The 26,840-nt window shown below is 34.8% G+C and overlaps 3 protein-coding genes across 3 annotated transcripts; 1 reads left to right on the forward strand and 2 right to left on the reverse strand.

Annotated features, from left to right (window-relative positions):
* The first annotated feature begins 2,085 nt into the window (after positions 1 to 2,085).
* Positions 2,086 to 4,002, forward strand: LOC113737073 (uncharacterized). Its single transcript, XM_027264319.2, has one exon. It carries the CDS (start codon positions 2,506 to 2,508, stop codon positions 3,715 to 3,717), a length of 1,212 nt encoding a protein of 403 aa, XP_027120120.1. The 5' UTR covers positions 2,086 to 2,505; the 3' UTR covers positions 3,718 to 4,002.
* A 7,306-nt stretch (positions 4,003 to 11,308) lies between these two features.
* Positions 11,309 to 12,160, reverse strand: LOC113737879 (phylloplanin). The gene is made up of 2 exons (XM_027265021.2): positions 11,952 to 12,160; positions 11,309 to 11,815 (listed from the first exon to the last, which is right to left on the reverse strand). Exons 1-2 carry the CDS (start codon positions 12,133 to 12,135, stop codon positions 11,523 to 11,525), a joined length of 477 nt encoding a protein of 158 aa, XP_027120822.1. The 5' UTR covers positions 12,136 to 12,160; the 3' UTR covers positions 11,309 to 11,522.
* Positions 12,161 to 13,971: 1,811 nt separating this feature from the next.
* LOC113738091 (eukaryotic translation initiation factor 2 subunit gamma) lies at positions 13,972 to 19,130 on the reverse strand. The gene is made up of 9 exons (XM_027265269.2): positions 18,995 to 19,130; positions 17,248 to 17,443; positions 17,054 to 17,115; positions 16,376 to 16,488; positions 16,195 to 16,297; positions 15,438 to 15,665; positions 15,126 to 15,344; positions 14,764 to 15,024; positions 13,972 to 14,562 (listed from the first exon to the last, which is right to left on the reverse strand). The coding sequence occupies exons 2-9, from the start codon at positions 17,351 to 17,353 to the stop codon at positions 14,260 to 14,262; spliced, it is 1,395 nt and encodes a 464-aa protein (XP_027121070.1). The 5' UTR covers positions 17,354 to 17,443; positions 18,995 to 19,130; the 3' UTR covers positions 13,972 to 14,259.
* Between the last annotated feature and the right edge of the window lie 7,710 nt (positions 19,131 to 26,840).

Here is a 26,840-nt window from a genome sequence, read left to right on the forward strand (position 1 = left end):
GCTTTTGTAGAAGTGAGATAAGAATTTTCTTCCAATTTTGCCCTTACTTGCTTGACAATTATTATTTGCTTGACAATTGCTTAACTAATTATCTAATTAGTTAATAGTTAAACTAATTAACTATTAACTAATTATCTAATTAACTATTAACTAATTATCTAATTAATTAATTAACTAATTAAATAATTAACTAAAGCTGTTGTCTGTCCGAAACTAACAAACTATTTGCATGTTAAACTAATTAACTAATTAACTGCTGAACTAATTAACTAATTAACTAACTAACTAATTAACAAACTATTTGCATGTTAAACTATATGCAGTACGCATTACCTATTTAAAGTATCAGCTCTTTAAGGGTATTTAACTTTCAAACATTTAATTTATGATAAAAACATCAATGTTTGTAAATAAAATTCAAAAAGTGTTACAGTAATATCAATATTCTTACTTTCAAACATTTAATATTCTTACAAAAAGGGAGGGACATAGGACCATAAATTAAATGTTTGAAAGTAAGAATATTGATATTACTGTAATACTTTTTGATTTTTACTTATAAACATTGATTTTTTTATCATAAATTAAATGTTTGAAAGTAAAATACCCATAAAGAACCGATACTTTAAATAGATAATGTGTACTGCATATAGTTTAACATGCAAATAGTTTTTTAATTAGTTAGTTAGTTAATTAGTTTAACATGCAAATAGTTTGTTAGTTTCGAATAGACAACAGCTTTAGTTAATTAGATAAACAGAAATTAGTTAATTAATTAATTAGATAATTAGTTAGTTAATTAGTTAAGCAGTTAATTAGTTAATTAGTTTAACATGCAAATAGTTTGTTAGTTTTGGATAGACAACAGTTTTAGTTAATTAGTTAATTAGTTAAGCAGTTAATTAGTTAATTAGTTTAACATGCAAATAGTTTGTTAGTTTCGGACAGACAACAGCTTTAGTTAATTAGTTAATAGTTAATTAGATAATTAGTTATTAATTAATTAGATTATTAGTTATTTAGTTAATTAGTTAATTAGTTAAACTATGCAGAAATAGTTAATTTAGTGTAATTTTTATTAACAAATGTTTTGTTGGGTTTGATGAAAGTACTCATCACATTCATTTGATAAAATTAAATCATGTCGGGGGTACTTTAGTAAATTGACCAACTTTTGCCTATTAAATTGCCTCCAACTTTTGATAGGGGAGGTCAGTGCTATTTCAAAATTGATAGGGGAGGTCAATGCTATTACTATAAAAGTCAAGGGAGGTTTCTGCAATTATCCCAAATATGTATCGAGAACAACCCCAATATTAGCTAAATTCTTCAAAGTATCTTTTCCCGCAAGTAGAAAGACTTTATTTTATGATTATGCATTGTCCGTCTTAGTAAATTATCATAATAACTATTTTAATAACCTCAAGTCCCATTTTCTCTTTAACAACGGACTAAAATTAGTACAGTACGTAAAAAATTGTTAAAATAATAAGAGTGTTTGGATAGCAAATTTTCTTAATCTACTTTTTTATATTCTCAATCACTTTTTTATCTCATATACACCACATCACAAAAAATATTACAATATTTATTCTAAATAATATTTCAAATAATACTCTATCAAAATAGAGTATTGCATTGGTTTCAGCTCAATTTCTTACACTATATGTAGATATACGCTTTCAAAAATGACTCAATTTAATGCAAACTATTCAACCAATTTTGAATAAATCTTTACAAGTTTTCCCACAATTGACTGAAATCAACTTTTTGGTAAAAAAAAAATTTTATTGACGGATCTTTAAAAAATATCGAACACGATTTGATTTATATCATTGATTAAAAGTACCCTATTTCTAGCCTACTATTTACAAAATTGATTAACTTGTTAATGCTATCACGAATTTCTCATGAAATTAAACCCTAGATTTCAACACAATTGCATCATTAGCAAAAATTTACCCACTGGGGGCACTTGATTAGCACTAACAAAAAGGAATTGACCATCAAGGGATGGATGGTTATGCACTTTTGCTTGTCTTATTCAACAGTATAATAATCTAAACTAGTCAGGTTTCCACGTGCTCCTGGGGACTCTCTTCCCAGTCCCCAGTCTTCCTCCAACAGTTCCCTTCTCCTCACCTCGCAACCTTTCCTAGTTACTTTAATGCCATGTTTTCTTGCTTTCATTTATGTTTGCCCCTTTGACCAATATTTTCTGCCATACATACAGGCCAGATACTACCCGGCCAATATTTGCCCCTCACATTACAGCCCCCAACTCCTCTCCAGTCTCTGCCAATCCCCCTTCCTAAATGTCACTGTTTTCAACCATTTTCAGGTGTTACTAATTCTTAGGAGCAGTCAAACAAACCATCTTCACGTTTCAACTTCAAGAGGATTCTTCTTATCACATGCATCATCATCATCATCATCGTCAAGAAATCGTCTACAGCTACCATTGCATCAGTCCCGCTTTCTGAATATCAGTTCAACAAAAGAAAAATGGTGATGGAAGTTGTTCAAGAAGATATGGGGGATGGTAGCATGCAATGCACCGACCATCCTTACAAGAACAGCACCCCAGGTGGGATCTGTGCCTTTTGTCTTCAAGAGAAGCTTGGCAAGCTTGTTTCTTCCTCATTCCCTGTTGCTATTTTCCCGTCTTCTTCTTCTTCTTCGTCTCCTTCATTTAGATCTGACTTTGGTGGTAGCATTACTAGTGCATCATCTTCCTCTGCTATTCGCCCTCCTCATCACGGTTCCTCAGCAGCTTCTCGTCACATTAATCTAAGCAATGACTGCGAGTATCACACCAGAAGGTCTAAGATGCCGTTTAGTTTGAGTACTCACAGGAGAAAGAAGAAGAAAGATGGCACCGGTGGTGTCTTGGCTGCAGCAAGTTCAGATGTCACCAGCATTGTTTTCAAAAGAAGCAAATCTACCACAACTCCCAGAAGAAATGGTATCCATTTTTTGGATGCTGATGATGCTGAAGATTACAGCCCTCACAAGAGAGGTTTCTGGTCATTTCTTTACTTGCCCAAGCATTCCACTGCCAAGAAAGGTGAAAGGTCGTTCAAAGATGTTAGTAGCTATGCGTCATCAGTGTCAAGTGCAAGTGGAGTTGGAGCTGCAGCTGGTGGTTCTACGAGATCAAGGGACAAGAAGAAAGAAGAGCTTGTTGTGGTGGATGAAAATGAGAGCCCTGATCAGGCTGCACTTGATAGAAAGGTGTCGAGATCTAGATCTGTTGGCTGTGGAAGCAGGAGCTTTTCTGGGGACTTCTTTGAGCGGATTTCCACGGGTTTTGGAGATTGCACTCTCCGAAGAGTTGAATCTCAGAGGGAAGGTAAGCCTAAAGTGCCTTCAATGCACAGGAACAGTGGTGCAGGGCAAGATTGCATCAAGGAGAGAGTCAAGTGTGGTGGGATTTTCAGTGGTTTCATGATTACTTCTTCCTCCTCCTCTTCTTCATCTTCATCATATTGGGTTTCATCTTCAACTGAGGATAATGTGAATGGTGGAAGATCAGCATCAACACCAGGGAGCGCGCGACATGTTGCTCATGGAAGAAGTAAGAGTTGGGGATGGGCACTTGCAAGTCCAATGAGAGCTTTTGGGAAGCCCTCAAATCATGGAAAAAGAGAAGCTTCAAATAAGAATGCTGCCCCAAATTTAGCTGCAATTCCTTCCTTGTTGGCTGCGAGAGGCTAAAGGCTAAGCTATAAGAAGGCAGCTGCTTAATTTTAAGTTACTGCTAAGGAGTAAATTATTTACCACTTCTACCTTATTATACTAGTGTTATACAAATTTCTTGTCTTAAACCTGTGTTTATCTTCCCTAATATTATGAGTAACATCCCTGTTTGATCACTTTTCTTGAGCTCAATTTATCAAGTTTCTGTTGTGGATTCAAATCCGATTAATTGTATCGTTGTGTGGTGGGACTGTGTGCTAAACAGAGGGTAATCCTCATTTCTTTAGAATATTCATCAGCAAATGCATAATGTTAAATTCAATTTGAGAAGGACCCAAACACTCCATGATTTTTCAGAAGTCAAACGTGTCGTTCTCTTCTTGTTGGTGGAACTTTGCGTTTTGTTGAAATATTTTCCCCGTTTTCCTGCCATATATAGACAGGATATGCCATGCAATTGTTACTCGATTTTGGATATCTATCTACCTGTATGTTAATGTATTTGGAATGATGTGTAACGTAGTTGCATGTTTAGGGAGCACTGTTTGGCCGCTGCAATACGGTTGTGGCTTTGGCGGTCGGATTGTTGTCGTGGTGATTGATCCCTATACGTTTGTCCCTACCCTTCTGGGGCCGAAAATTGCTAATGATAAGAGGAAAAAAGACGATAGATAGAAATCAGGTTTGGTGAGGATAGAATTTTGAGCGACTTTGATGCAAAAAGTTTGTAGGGGCTTTTTGTCAACAGGATTGTGTATTGTTTTGCTTGAGTTGTTATTGATGTTTCCATGGAGGAGTCCCTATCTATTTGTGTTTGTTGCGTCAATCTAGCTGGCTGAAATTAATAAAGAACGGGTTGCACGAACTCAAGAAAAGGGCAAGCAGATTAGCCATTATAACCGAGCATGTGCAAGGGGAGCTGTAAGAACAACTAATCATTGTGACAAAAAGAACTGTTAATTGGAGATGAAGAATCGCTCTCAAAACTCAAAAGGAAAGGAAGAAAATGAAGAATCACTCTCAAATTTTGAGTCAAATGGAAGCACATGTATGGTGGGATATGGACACATGCAGCAACCTAGTCAAGGGCACAACTGGGGTTTGGGTGGATCCAGACTAGACTCGTAGTATATTATATAGTATAAGATTTCTTAATTAAGCTTTGCTCCAACAAGTGCTCTTCACAGAGTTGCCAAGTGGCTAGTCTTGCTTGGTATACTAACTATTTATAAAAGGTTCATTACTCTCTCTCTTTCTATCTCTTGGCCATTGGACAAGGATTTTAATTAATTAAAATCGAGTCAAGTTTGAGAAATTGAGCTGGAATTGTATGCAAACAAACTATAGGCTTTGAAATGGCCTTAAATTAAAAATTCGCAAAAAAAAGGTTCGACATAGGTTATGGAATATACAAAACAGAAAACAAAACTGCTAGATATCTGGACTCTCTCGACGGTAGGGTTGGATTGGATGGTAAAGAGAAAAAAAAAAATAGATGCATCTCTCTAGTGATTTGGACATTGATGAAGCTCATAGTTTAGCTAAACTGAGAGAGAGGCCCTTTAAAGTTTGCATCAACAAATTATTGAACTTGTTTAAGAGAAAGGCTGCAGAAGTTTTTTGCAAAGGGAATACCAGCACAATAGATTAATATACCAAACTGGTTGGCCATATGAATCACCTATAATTTGATTTCCCAGTTGGTTGATGATGCTTTTTGCTTAGTATTTAATAGTAGTAGTTAATACTAGCTTGATTGTGTAGTAATAATAATAATGTACCAGAAGACATGGTGATTCGCTTTTTGTTTTTAAAAAAATAATAGTTAGAAATATCGACGAATTGCAATGTTAACGAAGGGTACAATTTTCATTCGTCTAAAATTCAAGGATCTTTTCGTAAGTTTAGAAAAACTCACACTGGGTTTAGGGATAATCAGGCTCGAACTGATGATTTCCATCACGTCAAGGTGACACTCTACCGCTGAGGTATATCTCTTTCTTGCCCGCATCGAGAAATAGAACTGACTAATCCTAAGTCAAAAGGTTGAGAAACTCAACGTTACTATTTTTGAATAACTTGGAGCCGATCCTTCTTTTCGCACTATTACGGATATGAAAATACTGGTCAAAATTGAATTTAATTGTCAACTGCCCCTATCGGAAATAGGATTGACTGCTGATTCCGAAGGAACTGGAGTTACATCTCGTTTTCATTTCCATTCAAGAGTTCTTATGTGTTTCCACGCCCCTTTGAGACCCCGAAAAATGGGCACAATCAATTAATCATTCTAGGGGAAGTAACCCTAATCAAGTGTTATTCAAAAAACTGGTTTTCCCATTAATTTAATCATATTATAACGCCCTAGCCTTCAGCTATATTTGACAAGTATAACAACTAATTCTACTTATACACAAAGCATCCTCTTGTTTCACTACCATTACCTCGACAAAAGACCAGATTGCAATTGCCAGATGATGCCTAATAAAACAGAAAGAAGTTGACAATTTCCCATACTTTCTTGAAAGAAATTGACTGCATTTCTACCCCTTTCTTCTTCTTTTTTTGCTTATCAAGGTTGGCTTAATTTAGGCACCTTTAATCCTTTTTATCATCTGTGGATAGATTTGGAAGCAGCATTAATGGAGTGGAGTATTCTTGGGGCCTTGAATAATACCAAACTGAAGATAGAGACGTATGATAATGATGGCACGGGAGGGAGGACAAACGATATACACATATATATATATATATGTGTGTATGTATATATGCACTCATACACATGCATGCACAATAACGACATAGAAAAAGGCTGTCTACTTCAAGGCTGGCAATTGAGGATGAGATCGATTGTGTTTGGATTGCATTTTCCGTCATTTTTCATGGAAAAATTACTGTAGCGATTTGATATATGTGAGGGAAAAAAGTGATAGGGAAATGTGATCACGGAAAACGATAATATTTTCCGACGAAAACCTTCAATCCAAGCAAGGCTGTACTTCAAAATGATATGCGCTAACATCTGGGTTAGATTTTTGGGGCCCTTCTGGTCCCGGGGCGGGGAAAGAAAGTTCCTAGAAAGAAAGTTCCTAACCCCTAAGTGGGAGAAGAAACAAAAAAGGCTACAATAATAATTAGCAGTTGAGGACCCTTCAGCAGTACAAATTCAATATCAGAGAAACTACATTTTGGAGGCCGTTTAGGCAATATCAGAAAAAAGAACATTAGGGAAATTGCCGTAATTATGAGACATTATACATGAGATTTCATCTGGGATCAACACAATTTGCCTTTGCAAAAGCAACATTTTATTAGAAAATCTTTGTAACCAAATTCTTAGATGTAGTTTGGCCCTCCAAAATTTTTTTCTTTTACTTCGACTCACTATATAGAACTATAATTGAGAGTTCGCCAACCTAGAAAAAGGTCTATATATTTGTCCTAGAACATAAAAACAAATGACAGTCGGCATAATTGAGTTTTTTTCTTTATACTTTATTTTACGGGTACTTAATAGGCATCGATTTTTATTATAGGGGTGTAAATTAAATGAGTCTAAACAGACAGAATACTTTAGTATTCAAACTTATTTGACAAGTTTAAATTTTGTTCAACTTATTTACTTCTTGAGTCGAGTTTGAACAAATTTTTATCGAGTTGAATTCAAGTAGTTTGAAATTTTTATATCTACACTTCACTTATATGCTAATCGAGCCAAGCTCGAACCAAACTTGAAAGTTCATCAAATACAAATTACTGTTTAAGCTTAGTTTGATTAACTGCGAACAAACTCTTACCAAATTAAACTCTATTCAAGTATCGAGTAATTTTTACTCGTCTTTCAGTCTTATCAGTTAAGAAGGTGCTAAGTAGTATTAGTTTCTTCAAATTAAATGAAGTAAAAATTAAATTAAAAATGTGTAAATTTTATTTATTTTCAATTCAATAAAAATAAAAATTGCAAATGTGTTAATGAATTTATGTAATAGATTAAGTATATCAAGTAAAAACGCATTTAAATGTTTCTTTTATCATAGTGCTCCTGTTTCTCATGATAATTTCCCTTGGAGAAAGGGGTCGGACTTTGCATCTCTTAATTCCGAGAATGGATAGTTAAAACTTTTAGTTCACAGGGTCCCATGTGAATCATTAATCTTTTGTATGTCCCCTTGGATGATTGCTGCACTTGCAGAATCTTCTGCACAAATATACAATTGCTCACCCAGTGCGAAGGTTATTTTAGCTTACAAAATAGAGAGTGTGTTCTGCTTTTGCAATGGTAAATAAATTAATGCAGGAGGTTAATAATTTGAGAAAGAATAAATGATACATACTGCTATTGAAAGGCACATGCACGTCAATGCAATGCATTTTTTTTAATCAAACTACTGCTAGGAACACATTTGACTATCATTCTGCATAAAGAGAAAATCTTAATCGTGCATAACAAATTGAAAAATATACCATAGCAATTTTACAAATGTAAGGTAAAAAAGTGATTGAAAAATATATTCATGAAAAATATAATTTTTTTTTGGGAGAAAACTACAATCCAAACAAGACTTAAGAAAACACAAAAAGTTGATTTCATTATAAATTATATTATGGTATTTTTTTTTATTTTAATTTTGGGCATAAAGTGGTGTTTTTCTTGATAAATGCCATATATGCGACTAAAAGCGTTTTTCAAAAATCAATAAGTAGGATTATATATATATATATATATTTTTTTTTGACACAGGGGTGTTCGGGTCAATAAGTAGGATTATATGTGTTTAACAATTGAAATGTTTGGGTGTATGTTTAATTTCCTCCAAATTTTGTGGACTAGAATCGCCCGTACCCTAAAGGGTACATTTGGGACCAAAATTACAACTCCCCCCCCCCCCCCCCCCCCCGCCTTTTTTTTTTAACATGTACAAATTGGTCATCCAGCCTAAGACAGGATTTATGGTGGGAGGAAAAATGCCTAAGAGGGTAGGCAGGAGCAGGACACTGGAATCTAACGCAAAATCAGTCAGACAAGTTATTGAATGCCATGCACGATCTTAGGCCGTGCGAGAGGAGTGGGTCCATTTCCCTCGTTAAGTCCCCATTCAACAGCCCCTCAAAATACAACTGCATCTTATGGAAATGAAAACTTTCTAGGCTCTGGTTTCACTTTTGTCAGATTTCATTATCCAGCTCACCTCACCTCTGTTGTCACTTCTCTCTGTACTAGCGGCAGCAAGCTGCTGCTGCTGCCCTGCGCATCCCATGTACTCGCGCCTACTTCTCTTCATCTTTAAACCAAACAACTTTTTACGTATGTTACCATTATTAGGAATGAGGACTGAGTCCAAGTTCTAATGTACACCATCTTAGAGCTTTTTTTTTTTTAGGCAACAAAAATGACCAGGCATCTCTTGATTGATGAAAAAAAAAGAAAAAGAAAAAGGGAGAAGAAGAAAGAGAACTTGTAGCACCTACTGACTGACCAAAACTCAAAAAGATTCCTTCCCAATTTATCCTAAAATTTTCCTACTCAAATTGGAGGAATTCGTTACTTGTTGTTGGGTATTGAATTTAGGCCCATCAATTTTGGTTAGAAAGCCCAAAAGAGATGCATCGATCTATTGCATGAATAAATCTCGGTTGTGTATATAATATATATATATACTCACCGTCACCGGTTGAGTAGAGAAGCAAAGACCTTGGCGGGGGAGAGAGAGCGAAAGCGAATCATTTCTTCTATCTTTGATCTAAAGTGAAGACTAAATCGATGTGGAGCTTTTCAAAAGAGAGAACATGAACAAGTTCTAGATTGTGAGGCAACTATATTGTTTGGATTGCTTCATATTTCCCCAATTTTATTTGCTTACATCATCTTTACAATTTCCAATACACCTTTTTATCTTCCCAATATCTTTTTATCTCACATACATCACATCACAAAAAAGTGCTACAGTAAAAATATTCCAAATAACTTACAATCCAAACAGACGATGAGAAAGATGGCCTCCGGACGTGAAGTAATCCAATCAATAATTTGCTTTGAACAAGTTCTAGATTTAAGGGGCCGGTGTCAATAAGATCATCCAACTAATCTGCGATTGGAAATGTCCCCACAGCAAATAAAAAATATTTTATCACACAATGCACCGAATATGTGCAAAATTACTTATTCAAGTTTTCTACGTCTTTGAGAAGCACAAATTGGTAATGTCAATGGTACAAGTTTTATTTATGTATATGAATTGAATCTCTGTAAATATATTAATTAATTAAATGTCCCCAAGTAAGTTAAGCATTTTTCTCTGGTTCTTGAAGGTTTTCAAAATCGATTTTTAGGGCCTACAACCAGGAGCTTAATTTTATGTTTCTCAAACCAAAAGATGTTTGAAGCCATTGTATATGGTTTGTTTTTAGTATCTCCTTGTAGCTTACTTGAAGGTGAAAAGTAATCTTATTGAAACGCTTATAGTATATCAGTCTGCATTTTTTCCCTCCTCATTTGTTAAAAAAAGGATGTCACATTGTTGCTCTTGGACTAGGGTTTGCTTTCAACGATCGTAGTTAGATACATCTAATCAACTACTATATATGTTGCATATTATCCTATCACGCATGAGATATACAGATTTCTGTACTCATTAGGTTTAAACTAAACTTGGGAGTTGGGATAGTTGATTGATTAGGATGTTTTGTGCTTCGCTCAAAACTTACGTATTGTGCCCTCAAAATCTTGATTAACTGCATGTGAGGATATAGATCAATTAAGAGAGCCAAACATGCACTTACGTGTCAGCTATTATGTTGACACATTCTTCTTGCATTTAGTAAATCACGGCAAACTCTTCCCGAATCAAGTAAATAAATCACAACAAAATCTTCTTGCATCAAGTAGCAACAAAATCTTCTTGCATAACCCAGAAAAGATACCAAAAAAAAAAAGAAGAAAAGTTAGCAGTTACTTTGTGACTCCCAATAACAAAATTAATTAACTCTACTTTATGCCTTTCTTTCTTCCTCATTTCCCCCTTTTTCAAGTTATTTGAGTCACTGTATTTCTCTTCTATTAATGTCTAGTTCATGATTCTTTGTGCCAAAAGATTCTTTTACTTGTCAAAAAAAGATTTCATCCCCACGTTTTTCATATATGTAATTCTGACCAAGACTATATGAAATTTGTCTTACCTCGGTGTTGAAACAATTCCTTCTCCAAAATCAGTGAATTGCTCGTCCCAACGGCAAATTACTGACAAAGCATGTTGTCACACAATCATTCCTGCTGTAGCATGGATTACGAATAGTAGTACTGTTATAATAGTTTTCCATAATTCAGAATTAAACAAGGTCGAGCATATCTTGAGGCTTTCCACTTCTTGTTTCAATTTAATTGTTTCCCTTCCGGAATTTGGCTCAAAAACCACCTGAAATTGCACTTTAAGATGTAACCTCCCAAGGTTGGGAAAAAAAAAATGCTTCTTGTGAAATGTAGTTCAATATTTTTCTTTGATTTAGTCAGCATTCCATGGAATTTCTTGAAGCCCACAAACCAACACCAAAATAGTAAAAAAAAAAAAAAAAAAAAGGAAAACAAGAAGCTGTGCTGTGCAGTGACAAAATATAAACTAGAAAAGAAAACATGACTTATATTGCAAGCTTGCAAATTACAATTGATCATCACACTATCGGCAATACATATATATAATGCGGAAAATTCAGAGAGAGGGACTTTAACAATCCAGATATGAAGCCAAACAATCACACAGTTTTATTACTAATTAATTATACATAGGAAACACACATCCTTCATCCTGATTCAAGCATGCGAGGTTGCACTAGTTGGCGAGGCCAGGAATAAGTCGGAATCCTGAAGGAATCAAGTTTGCGATGTTGAGAAGTCCCAGAACGGTGTCTCCCACGTATTTGAGCGGTGATTGCAGGCCTCCGACGGAAGGCAGGTTGACGTTGCATGTTGAGAGTGGAGTCTTCACAGCCACGCTGCAATTGGTTGTTAAAGAAGAAAGTAACATTTGAAGAGGATCCAAAACAAAACCAAACACTCCTGCGCTGTTCGTTGTTGTAGTAGACACCACATCTCCATTTCCGCACTGCAATTGCACTAATGCATCTGTCCAGAACCGAAAAAAAAAAAGAAAAAGAAAAGTAGTGACATTTATGCATGCATGGTTTAGTATTGGGTAGCGTGAAACTAAACCACTAGGAAACCATGTGTTTCTCCTCTGAACTAACAAGGCAAAACTTACTCGAAAAAACGGGGGTAGCGGTGCCATTGATGCCAATGTTGCCATCAAGAGTGCAGAATACAATGCCTTTGACATTAATAGAACCAAGGAGGCCACTGATGAGTCCTCCTAATTGGGCTTCTGCAATTGGGATTGCCATTATAGCAACCGCCAGGGAAATGAAGAGAATGGACCTTATAGCCATGGTTGGTATGTAGATTGCAAAGAGGTTTCTAGTAGGAATCTGTGGTTTGGCTGGTGGGATGACAAGCGCTATGCAAAGTGGCCAATTTATAGGAGGGAGGAACCATGTTATTGCAAAAAATGCATGGCCGTAATTTCATATGGCTGATACTTGTCAAAATGAAGATGGAGTAGAGAATTTGTATCACTTGCATTTGAAGTCAAAAAGAACAATTGTTTCCTTTTGCCTTCATTCTTGAACAGTCATATTCACGATAGAATGTAAGTTAATCATCGCCATGCATGTCACCTTCGTGGTCTTCACCCTATGAGACTTCTAATAGGGTCCTAAGCTTCAATGGCATGCGTCTCTTGGCATGTTATGATGAAAAGTGCACTTTCAACCCCAGAAAGCAAATTAATCATATGTAGATGGTCCAAGTTGCTGCAATTGGGAGAAGCAAGAGCAAAACACTTCCTACTTTGCTCTTTGAAAATCTTTGAATTGATTTCACCCTTGCAACAGTGACAGTGCTTAGTTTTGAGATTGGGCTGTGTTACATCACCACTTGCATCTATATTACCTAAGAGAATTTGGTAAATATAGTATAAGATTGTAGGAGAAACGAAGAAAGTTGAAGTTAAGGTGGTCCTTTTGGAATCCTGCGTTCTTACCCTGTGATCAGGCAACATAGACAAGACAAGACTGATGCTGTTTTGCGACGATTTTGTGGCTTTCACAATTCCAGGTGGTCCTACGAATATGCATCAAAGAACTTACATCATGTAATTTTGATCTCCAAACAAAAGAAGGGACAAATTTACAATCTTCAATATGGTGTAACCTATACATGTGCAAATTGGAGGGTAGGCAACTTTGTCACTGTTGATATATGATGAGAGTATCTGTTTCGTAAATGGGAAGTTCGAAACAAGAAGTGCATAATAAGGTGGAAGTTGCCCGACTAATGAATGAGTCATGGGCTCATTCACCCTTTTACTTGCAAATCCAATAACTTCAGGGGAAAAAGATGAGGAAAGAATTTAACAGCATCGAAAGACCATTCAAGAAATGCATAGACAATTTGGTTGAACACTACAAATCATTGTAGTAGTCTTCTATGGCTCATCTCTGGAAACAAACCTGCTCGTTTTCAAGATTTTGCCCAGCCGTATAATTAAAAAGCAATTCTTCGTCTGGTCAGTATGTCACTCACCTAAAAAAATGCATTAAACTATATAGGGATACCAAGTCTAGAAAGGGCTTTCAGAAAAAGAAAGCATGCCTTGAAGTTTCTTTCTTTCTTTTTTTTGTACCATTACTCTCTAGGCTGTAGTTGCTTTAATACAACATTCTACTCTCTGGGCTCCCTCCGTAGCCTTTATTGTACGTTGAGGGGTACCTTTGTTACATGGAAGTAATTGGTCGAAAGCTTATGCCGAGGGCTCGAAGGAACACCAGTAGCAATAAGTGACGAAAATTAAAAGATAGAGACGACTGTTACGAGCCCTAATTCAGAAATACGCAAAGTTGGGTATCGAGTCTGAGATGTGGGAATTAATCTTTTTTTTTTTTTTTCGATACGATAGAATTCCTATAGCCTAAGCTAGTATATTCTAGGGAGAGGGGGAGGGGACTCGATGGGAGTAGAAACTCCATCGAAGTTGGTCAATGAAGACCGTCACATAATGTGACATCGAAGTTGGGAATTAATCAACATATCAAAAAGCTTTTACCATGTCATATCATATCATTATTGGCACTCATATCCCATCAACACGCTGACGACACAGACCACCGGTCAAATAGGGGAGGTATGATACAAACAGCAGCATTGTTGGCTTTAGATATCGAGGCTCCTCCCAAAATGTTGGTTTCTTATACGTAACAATATCCAATCATCAACGCAACAACTAATAAAGAATTAGATAAGGTACAGACTCTTGCACAAAGATAAAAAGTGGCCGAAACAGCACAGAACAATAATCAAGTATCCAAAATTCTGAAACATTTTCTTTTCTCCGCCAACGAACAAAAACTGTTCCCTGCTGCAGTTGCCTGCCCTCCCACATCTAATCCGTAGTTTTCTCAACTGTTTCAGTTGCTTTCTTCTTTCCTTTGTAAGTGGTTGTTCGTCTAATTCACTCAGACAGGGCAGGGTGGGACGTCCAGAGTTATACCAGCCTGAATTTGGCCCCAGCCAATAAGACGCCAGTGCTTCTCAATTCTGCGACTGAGTGCAATTTTCTCCCCTTTACTGGTGCAGACAGGAGATGTGAGTTGTAATTTTGCAAATACGTTCCTCACAGCAACAACACGAGCCCCTGTTGACATAGACCCTATGTTCAACATAAGGATCTCTCCCTTGGCTAGCTTTGAGACTCTACCCTGTCTCTCAGTATCCTTTGTCCGGACGCCTAAAAGCCGCCGGAGCAGAAAGAAGTTTACCTGCAACAAATCAATTACATTAAGGCGATCAATAAAAGCACCATGGCAAATCAATTAAAGGGAAAGCAACACGGGAAGAATTTTGCAGCAGGAGGCACTAAATCAACCGACAGAAACATTAGCTACAACATTAAATAAAGCCTCTCGAAAACGTTCCAAGTATTAAACTGCATTACGTTCTCTTCTCAAGCAAATTCTTACCTCCAGTTCAACAAAAACTTCAGGCAACGACCCAACTTCCCCAAGAACCTGACCCACCAATCGATCAGCACGAGTCAATGTAGGGTCCATAGTGGTTCCAACTCCAATAAGGCCTCCTGGCACTGCAAACTGAAGTTCATTTTGTTCGGCAAACAATGACACTATTCTGGAATATATTGGGGTACACTTGATGTTGCCATTCTCATCCTTTACAACAATACCAGGACGAACCTCAATGTATTGGTTTACTTTCAACACACCCTGCATGCAGAAATCAATAAATTCTTAACATCTTTACTGAGCATTTATGGTTTGTATGTCATACATGCCTACTAAAATGCTTACTGAAAAGTAAGAAATACCTTCAAGATACTGCCACCAGCGACACCACCTTTAATCTCATCAACTTCAAAACCAGGCTTATTGACATCAAAAGATCGAATAACAATCATATTTGGCGGTGAAATGAAGTTCCTTTCTGGAATAGGAATCTTCTTTACTATATATTCAGCCACAACATCGATATTGTACTTCAACTGTGCAGAAATTGGTATGACTGGCGCGCCATCTGCAACAGTTCCCTGAGAGAGAAATTGAAAGTATTTAGTGTTAACAGAGCATTAACGCAAGTCTATTACATGTAATTGCAAACAAGGTGAATAAACGTCTTTCACCTGTATAAATTTCTGAATGGCTTCATGCTGGTTGATGGCTATATTTTCCTGGACAAGATCAACCTTGTTTTGAAGAATAATTATATGCTGGAGCCGCATAATTTCAACAGCAGCTAAATGCTCAGAAGTCTGAGGTTGTGGACAACTTTCATTCGCGGCTATAAGAAGTAACGCCCCATCCATGATAGCTGCTCCATTAAGCATTGTAGCCATGAGAATATCATGACCCTAAAATAATTCAAGAAAACAAACAAAAGATCTCATTAAGAGAAGCATGAAATTCAACCATAAAGTAAAGTTATCGCCCAGAAGATTAGCATATTTCACGAAGTATAAAAAGAATAGTAAATCATCTGGGATTACAAACAAAAGCAACAGGAAAGTGAATTTGTCTTTCATCATAAGAGGAGGCTGTTCGATGCTAAGGACTTCAACAGATGCTACTGGCCAAAAGTGGAGGCACCAATTAACAAAAATTCAAAAGTAACCAAAAAAAATTGGACTGGACTCTCACTTAATGCATAAGCAGCATTGAACCCAGTATGTACACCTGTGTAGCAGTAACCTTAAAAATTAGTGAAGACCCAATAGACAAATCAAGTGGACATACTATGATATCAGTGAATATATATGCCATTGCGCGATTATGTCTAGCATAAAGTATAGAGATCTTAGGAAAAGGAACACAGATGTAATTACAAATCCTATTAATCAAGGAGACATCTGAAAGCAGCTTCAAAATATACAAAATCCTTACAGGGCAATCAACAAAAGAGACGTGTCTCAACAATTTCATCCTGCAGTTCTCAAAACCAGGAACGTCACACATGGGACTATCTTCTTTTCCACTTCCATAAGCCCTGAAGAAAATGTGAACATGAGAAATGCAACTTGAAATGGATAACGATAACTACAACGCCCTGTAGACAACAACTTACTTATAGCACATGGGTCGAGGGCATTTATCATCCTCACATTTATATATCTTGGCATTGGCATAACCAAGCTTTATAGTAATATTACGCTCCAGCTCATTTTTAAAACGAACAGTCTGCAGAATCAAACAAGACAACACGATAAAGAGCTGTATAACAGCTACTGATCAGACAACAAGATACTCACAAAAGGAAAAATAAAATAAAGAATAGACTTTTAAACTGAAATAAGCTCCTAAAACACAAATGCACCAAAAAGTAGCATCTACACTCAAAATTGTTATGTATGAAGAGATGTGCCTTTCATACAAAAACCACAAAACAAACCCTCAGTACTCTGTTGGCCACAAGATAATCTGAATTCAACTCTGAAGAGGTTGTCTTTCCAAGAATACTCTCACAACTCATTAACACACCACCTCACATTATGAGAGATTTAGCACCCAAGAAAAAGTGTGATTGCTTCGGCATGAAAACAAAATAAATCTAAAGCCCCTGAGAAGAATGCGATCTAGACCAGTTTCACTTTATTTTCTTACATATCAATAGAGAATTAAAATTACACTACAGGCAAACTTTCCTGTAAACTACAACTTCTTAACCGGAGGATACAATCTCTAAGCAAGTTTTCAGGTAACAGCCCAAACTTAAAAAGACAGTGAAATGAAATAACCACCGTACTTGGACACCAGATATGGCTTTCACAACAGTTGACTTGCCATGTGCCACATGACCAATAGTGCCTGAGGAAAACACAAAACGCAAAATTAACAAGTGAGTGGAGTCTTCATAGAGAGACTGAAAATATCAATCAAGCACACATAATCACATGTATGTTGGATGAGCATTTATGAATTAGACGAACATCAACGCACCAATATTTATCGTAGCCTGGCGGGAAATAACTTCAGGTGAGAGTGGATGTAGTTTTGTTACATCCAGCTTGCTTAGATCCTGCTCCATTAAACCTTTTCGAGACATTTTTCTCAATCTTCAGTAACTTTGTAATTTACAAGAACAAATTCCAAATTCAGCGAGAGGGCAGCAGGTCACCACACAAAGCAATTCAACCTGCATCAAACAAAAGCCAATCAATTAGCTAGCAGATCAATGACATCCCTAGCATAGACTTCCATTACAGACCAGACATGCGTGCTATTTCTTTTTTCCAAGGAAGACCCAAATAACCAAGTTACAAGGTTTCAAAAAACTGCATGACAAAAATAAGTACCAAATCATGGCTTCACCAACAATAGATTCTCCCAGCTTACATGAATCAGAAAGAATTTTAGTGGATGCTAATGTCCAAACCAGCATTAAGCTAAGAAAACTTTCACTTTTCACTTGCTTTGAGGGATTCACAAACAAGGCCAGTAAGTGCCCAAAATAAGGTACTTAAAAATCTGGAATATTCTTGATTACTTCAAAGATGCATAACAATGCTTCCTCAAAGATATGCATTACTATTACTTCTTGTTCATGAGCTAATATCTTCCTTAAACTGAAAGTCAGATCTATATTTTCCAAAATCATCGAACATTCAGTAAGTGCATCAATACATATCCTATTTTGCTCCACCTCTGCATTAAAACACTCACTCCAATTCACATGCTCTTCTCGATGGACCAAATTTTATTAATATAGGTAATATCCAATGCCTCATGCTAAATATAGAAAATTAGTCTTCTGAAAGAAAGGTTGAATCCAAAGCAACTAAGATTTCCTGAGCTCTAGATTCTTTATTTCTTACACAGAAGATGAATCCTATGCCACAACAGCCAAGCTGCCAGTATCGGAAGTCAAAACTATGCTAAAGCAATGAATTTACAGAAAGGTAACAAAATTGGAGCTTTTTATACTAAATGAGTTTGATACGATTCTGTTAAAGAATCTATACATAGAGCCTTCATGCATACCCCTTCCCTCACGCCCAATTAGTAAATATGTATGGATATATAGTAACCAATTTGAGGCAGCTCAGTATGTCTACCCCACAAAAAGAAATTCTGGCATTGCTCCATAAGAATAGATATTATACTGCAAGCCATGTGAAGATCAATCCAAGAAAGACAAGATAAAAAATCACTAATACCCTAGAGACTCATCCACAGAAACATCTTTCCAAATGCATCGTTTACTGAATACAGCAAAGAACTTCACAGGGAGGAAAAGGTTTCTTTTTTCTCACTTTTTTTTCCTTTCCCATTTTAGTTAGCCCACATAACAAAATCAAATTACTCAGCAAGCAAAAAAATTGATTTTTACATTTATTTTCCCCAAAAATAAGAACCCTAAAATCGAAAAAAGGTACGTTCAAAACCAGACCCAATAAAATCGATAAATTTTCCACCATAGCACTGCTAGGGCTTTGTTCAGAAGAGAATGGGATTGCAGAAAACCCGCAAGAGCTAAAGGCAAATCCCAGATAAACCCACTTTTTTCATCAATTTTAGCAAACAAATTCCTATTTCTACCGTTGAATTCTAGCATACTAACAATAAGATTCAAAATTTCTGTCCTAAAATATCCCAAAGGAAAATGGAAAAAAAAAGAATATGGGAGAAGATGAATGCAATATATGTGTATAAAGTAAATAAATCAGTAAATAGAAAGGCCACTTACCAGAAAATAGGCGATGGAGAAGCTGTAGAGAGAGAAAGAAAGGGGGTGAGACAGACAGCTTGAGAGAGGAGGAGTTGAGAGCCTGAGCGAGAGGCGTATAAGGTTAGGGCTTTAGCTATTGGGGGCATGGGAAAAAATTACGAACAAAAGGCAAGTGGTCAAAGATTCTCAGTAAAAATTAAAAACCAAGGTTTTACTACCCTATACAGAGCTTTTTCTCTGGGTTAAAATGTTGAGGTTAAAATTTGCCAAACATGCAAATATACACATTGCTCTAGATTGTTATTTTCTTTTATTTTGTAAATATCCAAAAAAAATGATATTTGGTTTAATTGAATGATTTTTTATGGATTGGCATCGCTTATAGAACAATGGATAGTTTAGGGAGATGCTATGAGACAAGTGACCAAATAAGAAGTTTTTTTTACCAAATAATTGATGACAATTTTATCACAAGGTTTTTTAAATTATTCTAATGATTTTACAATTGTAGATTTTGGGGATTGACATGAATAATGTTCTCAATTATTTGGAAAACAAAACATGATGGAGTCGTTTATTTTTATTTGCTTCTCTTTTTTTTTCCCCTTCTTGTGAAAGAGGAGATGCAATTCTTATTTGTCCGGTCTTTTATCTACAAACCATTATTAATCTTCAAAAACTACTGATGTAAGATTTTTCAACTTCCAATCACTCACAAATCGTGAAAAAACTTTGGAAGTAATCCAAGTTCTTCTTTCTATAGTTGCTATTCACAAATTTCATATTCTTTAAGCTTTTATTTTCAAATAGAGTTTTGGGTTTGGTTGGTTGAATTGCTGCTTAAGCAATTATTTCAAATAAATTCCACTTTGCATACCAATGTTTTTAAATCCAAACCGGAGAGTGAACCGAAAAATCTTCCGATTCACGGTTCGACCGGTTCGTCCCCGATTCAAAGGTTTAATAATTTTTTATTCATTTTAGTATTAAAAATTCTGAATAAAACTAAAATATTTATTTTAGAAAATAAATACTTAATAAAAACCGATTGTCTATTTATGTAGTGATACGGTTAAGAATATTTTTAATAGGTGTAAATACAAAAATATAATTCCTCATTGTCTATTCTAAAAGTAGGACAACGAACAATCTTCACATTAAAAGTATTCCATATACTTTCATGGATAATATAATACAAGATGACATGCCCAAATTTTTCTAGTCATCAGAATCACCCCGAAAATGGCCTTCAAGAAATTGGTTACCATCCTAAAATCTGAACAAGCGAAGGCATTTCTCAACAATTTGGTCATGGCTGCAATTTTCGCCGGAATTGGTGAAGTTTCTGCTCAACAAAGAGACGAGAAAATGACCGAGAGGGATAACAAGATGTTGTTGGCTTTGAAGGAGCTATCGCTAGCAATTGCAGATGCTGTGAGGCACATACAACAAAGTGAGGAAAGTAGCCGCAACAAGAGAGTTCTGGGAGTAGCTGATGACTTGGAGGCTAAAAAGAGCAAGGTACGTTTTTTTTTCCTTTTATACCTATGATTATCATCCCTTTTTACGGGCTTTGTTACTCAGAAATATCTTAAGCATTATTTGTTTTGTCAGTAATTGCTTGGAAGTCTGTGTTCCTGTTCTTTAGGGAAAAGGTATCACTGCTTAATCCCAGCGATTAATTGTTGGACACCCGCGACTTGTCCATTCAATTCAGAAAAAGCTAGTCTTCAGAATCACCCACAAATGGCGATCAACAAATTGTTTAGGCTTCTAAAATCTGAACAAGGAAAAGGCTTTCTCAACAACTTTGCTGTGGCTGCGATTTTTGCTGGTATTGGTGAACTTGCTTCTCAACGAAAAGAAGAGCGAACGATTGAGAGGGACAACACGATACTAATGGCTCTGAAAGATCTATCTCTGACCACTGCAGATATTGTAAGGCATGTACGGCAAAGTGAGGAAAGGATCCTCAACAAGAACCAGCCACTGAAGATTCTAGGAGGAGCTGATCACTTGGAGGCTCAAAAGAGACTCAAAGTACTCTATTTGATACGTTTTTTTTTTGCTTTTTTTCCCCCCTTTTTGGGTTGTATTCTTTTCCCTTATTTTCCACCCTTTTGGGTTGTATTACCTTAAGTTATGTTTTTACTAAATTTTCATCTCTGGATGATTTTTTTTTTTTTTTTAGAGACATGCCTTTATATGTTAAAAAAATCTTAGGGTTAATATACGGGTGTATAATAAATGGATGAGTGGGGGTAAGGTGGCTTGGTTTGCTATATTTCGGCTAAAAGTTATAATGCTATATTTTGGCTAAAAGTTTAAATATTGCTCGAAAAGGTATTGTATACTTTTATTCAACATTTCTGAGTTTTTCATTCAACATCAATGTTTGATAGGTTAATCCTCATTTTTTTTGCTACATCTAATTGGTCAGTGTTGGTGAAATAAACACTAATTGCTTAATATTGTTAATGTTGCTTAAATAAAGACTAATAGCTTAATGGATTGAAACAACTAAAAGTGTTTTCAATCCATAAGAGCTATTCATGTATTGGATGAACCGTTTCATATAGTTATTCATGTTCTTGTAGTAATAAGTGTTTAATAGAATTGATTTACTTTTAATTTTGTAATACCTATATATAGAGGTACCTTAGCACTTTTTGGGTGTACATTTTTTATTAGTTGGAATAATAAGAACATCATTCTGTAATTTTCTATTTTCTTCTCTAATTTTCTATTTCATCATTCTCTAATTTTCTATTTCCTTCACTAATATTTCAATTCCTATTATAGTAGTTTATTTTATTAATTTTATAACACGTTATCAGCATGAGTCTCTACTTTTGAGCAAAAAAAGTGAAAACGGAGCCTCTACCTTGAGTAAAAGTAAAACAAGAGATTCTGCCGAAATTCTGCTCGTGTTTTTCCGTCAACTTCTGTCTACTTATTGAGAAATGGATGCCAAATATTTGGGATTAAATAATGGTGATGATGACATTTGTCTCATTAATAGTGTTACTACGCACACTATATTGAAAAATAAAAAATATTTTTCTTTTTTGAAAATGAGAGAGACAAATGTTAATACCATCAGTGGTAGTGCAAAATTGATTGAAGGTTCCGGAAGAGCCATTCTATTTCTTCTTGAAGGGACTAAAATTGTCATAAATAATACACTACTTTCTCTCAAGTTTCGGAGAAATTTAGTGAGTTTTAAAAATATCTGCGAAAATGGATATCATATCGAGACAATGACTAAGACAAATGGAGAATTTTTATTAATCACAAATATCATTTTTAGGTAGAAATATGTAGTAGAAAAATTACCTTCTTTTTCTTCTGATTTATATTATGCACAAATTAGTGCAGTTGAAATTTATCACCCAATAGATTAGAAGTCTACTCATCCCAATGATTTTATGATTTGGCATGATCGTCTCGGATATTCTGAATCTATAATAATGGGACGAATAATCGAGAATTCACATGGTCACTTATTAAAAAATCAAAAGATATTAAAAGCAAATGAATTCTTCTGTGTTGTTTGTTCCCAAGAAAAATTAATTATTAGACCATCGCCAGTTAAAGTTGGGACTGAATTTTCTATATTTCTAGAACGAATTCATGGTGATATATGTGAATTTATAGATTCATCATGTGGATCATTTTGATATTTTATGGTGCTAAATGATGCATCAATTAGATAGTCACATGTATATTTATTATCAACTCGCAACCTGACGTTTGCGTGATTGCTTACTCAAATAATTAAGTTGCGAGTATAATTACAGATTATCCAATAAAAAAAATTAGTCTAGATAATGTTGGCGAATATTCATCACATGTTTTTGACGATTATTGTATGTTCATTGGAATAACTGTTGAACATCCTGTAACTTATATTCATACACAAAATGGTCTAGTCGAATCATTTATTAAACAGTTACAATTAATTGATAGATTATTGTTGATGAGGTCTAAACTTCTTTCATCTGTTTGGTACATACTATATTACATGTAGCAACACTTAAGAATTAGGCCGACAAGTTATTATATTTATTCATCCCTATAATTAACTTTTGGTTATGAGTCCAATATTTTTAATTTACAAATATTTGATTGTGCGGTTTATGTTCCAATTGTACAATTCCAACGTTGTAAATTGGGCCCTTAAAGATGGAAATATACGTCGGGTATGAATCACCTTCAATTATTAAGTAAATGGAACCATTGATAGGTGATTTATTTATTGCGATATTTGCAGATTACCATTTTGATGAATCACATTTTTCGACATTAGGAAAAAATAAAAATCAACCGAAAAAAGAAAATCACTTGGAAAATATCATTGAATTTCTTTGATTCTTGTATTAAAGAATGTGAATTAGAAAATCAAAGGATTATACATTTGTAAAAAATGGTAAATCAATTACCGGATGCATTTAATGATTCCAAAAAAGTTACTAAATCACATATTTCTGTTGAAAATGTTTCGATTAAAATTAATGTCCCTCAATGACAAATTATAAGTGCTAATGAGTTTCAAGTGCGCTTGAAGTGTGGGAGATCTCTTGGTTCTAAAGATAAAAATTTTTGAAAGAAAAGATGAGTAGATAAATTAACAATTAGTGACAAAATTCAACCTCCTGAAGAGGTCACTCATAAAGAGCCAATTCTTGAAGAGAATAAAATTATAAAAAATTCAATAAATTTTGTCATTTCAAGAAAAAATTGGAACCGAAAAGAAATAATTGTTGATAATATTTTTGCATATAATATAGCACTTGATATTGTGGCAAAGGACGAGAATCATGAGTCTAGATCGATTGATGAATATCGACGTAGAAATGATTGGCCAAAATGAAAAAATGCGATCCAATTTGAATTGGATTCATTAGTTAAAAAAAATTTTTTGGACCTGTAGTACAAACACCTGAAGGTATAAAGTCAGTAGAATATAAGTGGATATTTGTGAGAAAAAAAATGAGAAAAATGAAATTGTGAGGTACAAAGCATGATTTGTAACTCAAGAATTTTCACAAAGGCTTGGATTTAATTATGATGAACATATATTATCTGTAGTGGATGCTATCACATTTAGATATCTTATGAGTTTTGAAGTGCATAAAAAACTAGATATGTGTCTAATGAACGTCATTACTGCATATTTATATGAAAATATTGAAAATAATATTTATATGAGAATCTCCGAAGGATTCAACGTACGTGAAGCATGCAAATCAAATTCTAAAAATATTTATTCAAATCAAATTTTGTGATAATTGTTGTATATATTGATGATATAAATCTTATTGAAAAGACAAAATTATGTCTTGGTTCATAAATTGAGTATTTGAAAGGAGAAATTTTTGTCCACCAAACTACTTATACTCGAAAAGTATTAAAGTTATTTTATATGGATAAGATACATACATTAAGTACCCCAATGATCGTCAGATTATTAGATTCTATTAAGGATCCTTTTAGACTTTATCCTTTTAGACCATAAGAGAAAGATGAAGAGACATTTGGTCCTGAAATATCATATCTTAGTGCATTTGGTGCACTAGTGTATCTTACTAATTGTATAAGACCTGATATATCATTTGCGTTGAATTTATTAGCAAGATTTAGTTTCTCACCCACAAGATGACATTGGAATGGTATTAAACATATTTTTCGCTATTTCCAAGGAACAATTGATTTTGATTTATTTTATTCAAATAAATCCAAACTTGAATTGTTTGATTATATTGATGTTGAGTATTTATCTAACCCGCATAAAACAAGATCTAGACTGGTTATCCATTTATATATGGAGGTATAATCATTTATTGGTGATCTACAAAGCAATTATTAGCCGTCACTTTATCGAATCATACTAAAATAATAGCAATTCATGAGACTAGTCGAAAATGTGTTTGGTTAAAATCAATGACCCACTACATCCGGAAGAGTTGTGGGTTATCTTTCGAAAAAGAAAATCCTCCAACTATATTATATGAAAATAATGCAGCTTGTATCGTTCAATTGAAAGGAAGATATATTAAAAGAGATAGGACGAAACATATTTTACCAAAATTCTTTTTTTACTCATGATTTGCAAAAGAATGATGGAACTGATGTACAACAAATTCGATCAGATAATAATTTGACAGATTTATTTACCAAAATATTGCCGATTGCAACATTTGAGAAATTGGTAAAGAATATTGGAATGCGATGATTAAAAGATCTTAAATGATGTTTGTATTAGGGGGAGAAATTAATACACATGAATAGTGTACTCTTTTTTCTTCATTAGGATTTTTGTCCCATTAAATTTTTTCTTAATAAGATTTTATCGAGATATATTCTCTGTATAATGGACATCCAAGGGGGAGTGTTATGAAACAACTAAAAGTGTGGACGTTCATTTGTATTCTTAAGAGAATTAATTCATAATTCATTGATTCCAAGAGAATTAATTCATAATTCATCACTATATTATGTAAAGGAATTACATTGGATGAACGGTTTCAATCCATAAGAACTATTCATGTATTAGATGAACCGTTTCATATAGCTATTCATGTTCTTATAGTAATGAGTGTTTAATAGAATTGATATATCTTTAATTTTGCAGTACCTATATATAGAGGTACCTTGACACTTCTTGGGTGTACTTTTTTGATTAGTTGGAAGTTGGAACAATAAGAACATCATTCTCTAATTCTCTATTTCCTTCTCTAATATTTCAATTTCTATTATAATAGTTTATTTTATTAGTTTTATAACACTTAATGTGTTGATGGTGACGTGGGCTTTATGATAGTATTAGTACTTTATCTTTCATAAATGCAGGCTCTTGCAAAAAGCTTGTTGGCGGCGAGACCATTCCTAAAGCAAGCCTCGACAGGGTTAGGACCTTTTTTAGTTTCAGTCAATGATTTTGGGTTCATAGTATTTTAATCGTTTCTCCTTTTACTTGATTAATTGAGCTTTGAATTTTTTTTTCCGTTAGTTAGATTCTCCCATCCTATGGTGTGGAGAAATTCACCCCACAAGTGGGGGATTCCTTTGATTCCAATAAGTACCGCATAGATCACTTTGTGATCAGAGCCAATCATAACCCTAACATGATTGTTCATGTGAATCAGGTATATAATAGGTTATCAAACTGATTAGATTAGAAACACTCCATATAGGCGAGATAGTTATCCTTTTGTCTTTATGGAAGGAAAGTTATCCTTTTCTACCTCTCTTCCCTTCTATAGTTAGCATTTTATTTTGCTTTTGGTTCATATTCTGAAACTATTGTGTTGTTTTTTATTAGGCTGGCTACCTATTTGAAGGCGAGGTTATCAGGAGACTGGTTATGATGTAATTTTTTACTAGTAAATGATTGGTAATGACTACAGGTCTTTTTGTGTTGCTTATGATATGACTTTTCAGATGTTTTGGGTTTGGTTGGTTGAATTGCTGCTTAAGCAATTATGCTGATGATTAAATACTCTTGTGGCTGAAAATGTGTATGTGAATTTGGGTGGAAGACAATCAGAAAGAAATAGATAGCTTTCTTGAGCCTACTGACCATTCTTTTCTTTTCTTTTTTTTTTTGGGCCTACTGGCTGCTTGCACTATTGTGCTCATAACCCAGTTTGCTGATCAAACTCATGATCTGCACTAGCTGATGGGCACCAAACAAACTAACAGATTCTAGTTTACTGCTGCTGATGATCAAGAAATGTTTAACTTGAACCATCCAGGCTAGGATAGGAATGGCTTGTATGCTGCTATGTTTTTATCCTGATTTCGCATGACCGTAGTGTAAACATAGACAATGCAGTTCTAGGCAATTGTTATAATTAGACAC

This window comes from Coffea arabica, chromosome 3e, assembly GCF_036785885.1.
Source record: "Coffea arabica cultivar ET-39 chromosome 3e, Coffea Arabica ET-39 HiFi, whole genome shotgun sequence".
Lineage (NCBI taxonomy): Eukaryota > Viridiplantae > Streptophyta > Magnoliopsida > Gentianales > Rubiaceae > Coffea > Coffea arabica.